The sequence below is a fragment of the Tarenaya hassleriana genome, unplaced genomic scaffold, assembly GCF_000463585.1.
Source record: "Tarenaya hassleriana unplaced genomic scaffold, ASM46358v1 Cleome3, whole genome shotgun sequence".
NCBI lineage: Eukaryota > Viridiplantae > Streptophyta > Magnoliopsida > Brassicales > Cleomaceae > Tarenaya > Tarenaya hassleriana.
In genome coordinates, this window is record NW_010966177.1 from 4,327,697 (window position 1) to 4,333,912 (window position 6,216).

The window sequence follows — 6,216 nt, forward strand, 5'->3', positions numbered from 1 at the left end:
AAGGGGGGGGGGGGGGGGGGGGGATGATTACCAGAGCTGCAGACGAACAGTCCGATCTTCAAGGTACATGGTTTTGGACAAGAAATCGATTCCAATAGTAGCCTGTACAAAGATTCAGTTTCTCGAAATGGTAAAGAGTGTCGGAAATATTCCGATACATGGAAAAAGAAATCCACATGATGCCTCAAAATGATCTTTCTTTTCCTTGTCATTCTACTTCTTTTCAGCAAACATTTATTTTCTCGGATTACAACGGAAAGACCAGGGATTTCTCCAAACGAGGAACATTTTGTCTACACCGCCCTTCATGAACAATCCCTAGAAACTCGTATCAAGAGAAGATCGGCGCAAAATTCACCAACTCATTCGAACAACAGATTCATCGAGAGTTAGAATTACAACCATAATCAGAGAGACAAAGTCAAACGTCATCACGGTTCACAATAGATCGAAGATTCGTATGGTTTGCGAGAAAAGCAAAATCAACAGCAAATATCGGAAAACGTAGAGTCGGATCCAAATTTAAAGGTTTGAGGCATCCAACAGACAGGCGTTCTCCGATCAGGCGACAAAAGACAGAGAATCGCCATGAATTTGACCAATAAAAAGGAAGAAATAAAAAAAGGGAGAGAGAATTCAACCTGGTAAGTGGTGTCGAATTTGTCGTACATGAATCGAGTGATGATGCTAGTCTTGCCAACGGATTGATCGCCGAGGAAAACCAGCTTGTACTTGGCTAAAGGTGAAACCGTCGCCATTCTCGTCCCGAGGAATGTCGCCGCGAAACAGAGGTTTAGATCTGAATCTGCGCTTTCGCAGCGTCAGAGAGAGAGAGAGATGGAATGGAACAGAGGAGGGGGACGATGGGTTTCAAGTTAGACGTGTTTATATGGGTGACGCGGGGAAACCGCCAACCATGGCATTATTATGTTATTGTAATTGTAATTTGTATTAAAGAAACAAATCATTTGCACGTGACTTCACGTGATTCGTAGGAGGAAGCACTTTTACGAGCCTTTACTACAACCCTTTTTCGAAACGTAAACTTATTACGACATTTAATTTTCATTGTAATAGAAAACATTAAATTCCAAGCATTGCTCATTCAGACTACATAAGTACATAATGCTCCTCTTCTTTCTGTTTACATCTTTAGCATTAAAACCAGAAAGACCAAAAAAAAAAAAAGGCTCGTTTGCAGACAAACGACGTCGTATAATATGAAAGGCAAAACTATGTAATATAAGTAGAGCTTGGAAATTGCAAGATATTCAGTGCCGAGTCGGTCTTGCTGGTGTGATAGAGAATCTTTGCCAAAGGGTTCAAGAAAGGGACAAAAGCCTCGACCGGATTAGGGTTAAAGTAAAAAAGAATATCGACAGAATCAACGGCTCCGATTCAGAGCCGCCATATATAATTGCCGTTTTTCTTCTTCTGCGGAGTATAAATTTGATCCTTTCATCAGCCATTTCTCACGCACACACAAGTCGTAGCCAACCATGTGTGGGATTCTCGCCGTCCTTGGGTGCATCGACAGCTCCCAAGCGAAACGGTCCCGTATCATCGAACTCTCTCGCAGGTACCCATAATCCCTCCATTTTTAGTAGATTCACTTTGCTTTTGCTGATGAATTTGTGTGTCGGAAGATGTGAGAGGCGTTTAATTCTTCTCAACTCTTTCCGGGACACTGCATTTCTTGTTAAATGTGCGGTTTTTACTTGGTCTGGTAGCAAAAAGGTTCGATTTTTGCGGAGAAGATGAGAACTTTATGTTGACCCGAAAGAAAAGATGTAAAGTTTTGTAGGCCCGAATCGTTGTAATAGCCGATTTCGATTCCTGTTGAGAGAAGCCATTGAAATTTCCTGGTGGAGAAATGAGCTGACATCTGTTGGTGGCTTTGGTTGCTTTACATTTGTTTGTGTAGATTGAGGCATAGAGGCCCTGACTGGAGCGGCCTGCATTGTTACGATGATTGCTTTCTTGCTCATGAGCGTTTGGCCATTGTTGACCCGACATCTGGGGATCAACCTCTCTACAACGAAGACAAGACAGTCGTTGTCACGGTATTGTTCTTATGTCTTAATTCATGTTGCCTAGAGAACTGGGAGTGCATCTTTCTTCCTAATCATCCATATGTTATGACAAATACTGGAATTTATGTGATGATGGGTTCTTAGTTGTGGCTGGTTTCATTGCTGTCTTAATACACGTTGTTGAATGTGCACTTCTTCTTTACTTGCTTGTTAATATTAAACATAATGGTTGGATCGATGTTTGTACGGTTTTCAGGTAAATGGGGAGATATACAACCACAAGCTTTTGCGTGAAGAGCTAAAGCTAAAGTCACATCAGTTCCGTACTGGTAGTGACTGTGAAGTAATTGCTCATCTGGTAAGTATGCAGAAATAAGAAGAGACTAAACTGTTGTTGCTCTGGCTATCCCCGATTTAGTATCTTTGTCTGTTTGCATTTTTGTCCAGTGTCGAGTTTAGAATTCATCATTTCTTCAATAGGTGAACATTTTTAGGTCTTTTTCCTGATGGTGGTTCAGACGTCAATTCTGTTGCGTTTTATTAGCTGATCAAACTCTTACAGTGCTTACCTTTGTTTTATTTCTCTGTTATTGATTAAAATATCACAGTACGAAGAACATGGAGAGGAATTTGTTGACATGTTAGACGGCATGTTTTCGTTTGTCCTTCTTGATACCCGTGACAAAAGTTTTATTGCTGCTAGGGATGCCATCGGTATCACTCCACTCTACATTGGATGGGGTCTTGATGGTATGCTTCATTTTCTAAGAAATTTGCTTCCAAGGTTGAAGCTATGCATTCATGCAGATTTTTCATTAATGATTTTCTTAATCATCTCCATAGGTTCCGTCTGGTTTGCATCTGAGATGAAAGCACTCAGCGATGATTGTGAACAATTTATGTGTTTCCCTCCCGGCCACATCTACTCGAGTAAACAAGGTATGTATAGTAATACATTGCTTAAATTTAAGCTGGAGAATGAGTTTATAACATCAAATCAAAGCTCAATGTATGGCAACTACGTCTATCTGGAAAACAGTTTATCAACATGATAAGCTTATTGTCTAAATCTTGGGGGTGTATGTAGGCACATGCATGGAGCTGCAATTGTTTTTGTAAATCATCATTCATCATCAGTTTTATATTTTTAATAAATTAGTGGGCATGACTGCTTTTTTGTAGGAGGGCTTAGAAGGTGGTATAACCCCCCATGGTACACTGAGCAGGTTCCTTCAACACCATACGATCCACTAGTTCTCCGCAATGCTTTCGAGAAGGTACCTCTTCACCACTTTTCTCATTTCTGCTCTTAAATAACTTTCAGTGTCATTTTTTTTGGTTATTATGCTTAAGGAAAACACTTATGTTATTTGGTAAAATGTAAACATTTCTTCTTTGACCTGCAGGCAGTTATAAAGAGATTGATGACTGATGTGCCCTTTGGGGTCCTTTTATCGGGAGGATTAGACTCATCCCTTGTTGCTTCGGTGGCATCACGCTACTTGGACAAGTCAGAAACTGCTCTTCAATGGGGTTCACAGTTGCATACATTTTGCATTGGTTTGAAGGTCTTCCTGGCTTTACCCAATTGCTCTTTGATGCTGTTTTCATGTTCAAAATCTTTGCTTTTTCCGATCTTTATTGTTTCATATTTCTCTGTATTCAGGGTTCCCCGGATCTGAGGGCTGGAAGAGAAGTCGCTGATTATCTTGGAACCCGCCACCACGAGCTTCACTTTACAGTTCAGGTAATTTCCCTTTTTACATCTGGAAGAGTACCGAGAATGAAGACCCATTTCTTGAACTGATATTTTCTTAAAGAGTCTTTCATTACTGATAATATCAGGAAGGGATAGATGCTATAGAAGAGGTTATTTACCATATTGAGACATATGATGTGACTACTGTAAGAGCCAGCACCCCGATGTTTCTTATGTCGAGGAAAATCAAATCTCTAGGTGTAAAGATGGTTCTCTCTGGGGAAGGTTCAGATGAAATTTTTGGAGGATACTTGTACTTCCACAAAGCACCCAACAAAAAGGAACTCCATGAGGAAACATGCCGAAAGGTATTGCCAATTAGATGGTCAGATCTCCTTGCTTGGTCTGCCTTTTGTTCTTTCATATCAGTTGGAATCTTCTCATTCTCTTTATTGACAGATCAAAGCTCTTCATCAATATGATTGCTTGAGGGCCAACAAAGCAACTTCGGCATGGGGTGTTGAGGCTCGTGTACCCTTCTTGGATAAAGAATTCTTGAATGTTGCTATGAGCATTGATCCCGAGTGGAAGATGGTAGGTTGCATCCTGCCCTACACTTTTATCCCATTCACCGATTGATCTTTGCGCTTTTCAGGGAATTTCCACTTCTTCTGAGACTGAGAACTGATTTTTGGCATCTTTTATGAACAAATTGTTCATTAATGTGTTACGGGTCAGATCGAGAGGATATGAAAGGTTCAAGCCAAGCTACCTACTTTTGATGAAAAACTGGTCTTAAAATACGTTGCAGGTCCGACCAGACATTGGAAGGATTGAGAAGTGGGTTCTACGCAATGCCTTTGATGACGAGCAACATCCTTACCTACCAAAGGTTTGCATACAAAATTTTCTGCTCTCTTCCATTTCATGGAAACATCCTGCTTCCATTGCAATATTCATCTTTTGTAATCTGCATGCAATGCATATTTGCCTAATTTAACAGGTTTACCCTTTTTAGATGACAAATAGGCTTTCTTAACCCATTCTCTCTCTCTCTCTCTGGGTGAATGCAGCACATTCTTTACAGGCAGAAAGAACAGTTCAGTGATGGAGTTGGGTACAGCTGGATTGATGGTCTGAAAGACCACGCAAACAAACATGTAAGCATGTCGTCTTTAATACTTTCGAGAATGATCTTTTATGTCTCCCTTCATCTCACACTTACACATCACCTCCCCTGTATTTGCAAGGTCTCTGACACTATGTTGATGAACGCAAGCTTTGTCTTCCCCGAGAACACACCTAAGACAAAAGAAGCATATCAGTACAGAACCATCTTCGAGAAGTTCTTCCCTAAGGTACTTCGTATGGATATATATTTAAACGCTTCCTTTCGGCATTCAGAATGATCAAACTCTGATTCCTCTGCTCGAGCAGAGTGCTGCAAGGGCAACCGTGCCAGGAGGTCCAAGTGTGGCATGCAGCACGGCTAAAGCCGTGGAGTGGGATGAAGCTTGGTCAAAGAATCTCGACCCATCTGGCCGAGCCGCTCTGGGGATTCACGTTGCTGCTTACGACGACGAAAAAGCCAATCCTTAGAAGCTACAAGGAGCTGCAGAGAAAACTGCAGGTGTTGTTTTAGGGATTCCCCAAGAAATTTCTCTGAATCTTGAAAAAAAAGGTCTTTTTCCCTTGTGGGTTTTCTTGTAGAATGCATCCGTGAAACTGGGTTGTGGTTTTAGTGGAAGGTCGAAGCAACAAGAAAGAAAGAGGATGGATATTGCAAAGGCTCGACACTGCCCCCGTACATGTATTTACGTTTCTGCTTAGTTTCTCGTAATGTGAACGCTGTTTGATGAATCTTGAATTTGTTTTATCAACTTCTTAAGAGCATATTAAGTCAACGTTTTGAATTTATTAAAGCACACGTGAGAAAAGTTTTATACAACTTAAACACTCATACACTGTCTAATGATGAACACTCAAAAAGTTCTTACACACAAAAGAAAATAAATAAAATAAATTGAAACAAAACCAAACCCCTTTCTCCAAGAAACTAATCTCCCATACTACCAAACAGATACAATGACTGTTTCTTTTTTCTACCTTTATATGGATAAATTACCACAGAATCCTGCAAACCCGAAAAGAAAACAAAAGAGAACTTACAATTCCATTGAAGATTCTTGCTTCTAAGACAAACAGATACAATGACTGTTTTCCTTCTCAAACTTCTTTATCCTGACATTCAAACAGCCCCGAACGTTGTCCCTGTCCACTGGAGCACTAATCACTGTTTTGTCAACAGTTCTTGATCCATTGCCATTTTTCAATCTTTCGCATATCCATTTTGGTGGATTCATAGCTCATCTCCCACGAATTTCGTACCATATCCATGTCTCATGTCTGATGAACAAGGGTTAGATTCATAAGACTATAAGAATATAGTTGTCTAAAAAAATCAAGAAATGAATGATTAGAGGG

General features: G+C 40.4%; 3 protein-coding genes across 6 annotated transcripts in view; 1 reads left to right on the plus strand and 2 right to left on the minus strand.

Annotated features, from left to right (window-relative positions):
• LOC104819297 (ras-related protein RABH1e) overlaps positions 1 to 993 on the minus strand; it is a 2,524-nt gene extending 1,531 nt beyond the window's left edge. Inside the window, exons 1-2 of the mRNA XM_010549305.2 lie at positions 642 to 993; positions 32 to 102 (exon numbers count right to left, since the gene is read on the minus strand). Coding sequence (XP_010547607.1) covers positions 32 to 102; positions 642 to 758 — 188 coding nt within the window. The 5' untranslated portion in view covers positions 759 to 993. The remainder of the gene's footprint in view (positions 1 to 31; positions 103 to 641) is intronic.
• Positions 994 to 1,282: 289 nt separating this feature from the next.
• Positions 1,283 to 5,612, plus strand: LOC104819300 (asparagine synthetase [glutamine-hydrolyzing] 3). Of its 2 annotated transcripts, XM_010549314.1 has the most exons (15): positions 1,283 to 1,579; positions 1,925 to 2,063; positions 2,290 to 2,391; positions 2,642 to 2,783; positions 2,877 to 2,972; positions 3,216 to 3,310; positions 3,440 to 3,601; positions 3,700 to 3,780; positions 3,879 to 4,100; positions 4,192 to 4,326; positions 4,544 to 4,624; positions 4,806 to 4,892; positions 4,983 to 5,090; positions 5,170 to 5,362; positions 5,475 to 5,612. In XM_010549314.1, exons 1-14 carry the CDS (start codon positions 1,500 to 1,502, stop codon positions 5,329 to 5,331), a joined length of 1,692 nt encoding a protein of 563 aa, XP_010547616.1. In that variant the 5' UTR covers positions 1,283 to 1,499; the 3' UTR covers positions 5,332 to 5,362; positions 5,475 to 5,612. The 2 variants fall into 2 exon arrangements, with proteins under 2 accessions (XP_010547616.1, XP_010547614.1); XM_010549312.2 differs by having other exon boundaries at positions 1,284 to 1,579; positions 5,170 to 5,612.
• Positions 5,613 to 5,655: 43 nt separating this feature from the next.
• Positions 5,656 to 6,216, minus strand: part of LOC104819301 — a 4,135-nt gene continuing 3,574 nt past the window's right edge. For all 3 annotated transcript variants that reach the window (XM_010549316.1, XM_010549315.1, XM_019203198.1), the window contains exon 4: positions 5,656 to 6,138. In XM_010549316.1, coding sequence (XP_010547618.1) covers positions 6,092 to 6,138 — 47 coding nt within the window. In that variant the 3' untranslated portion in view covers positions 5,656 to 6,091. The remainder of the gene's footprint in view (positions 6,139 to 6,216) is intronic.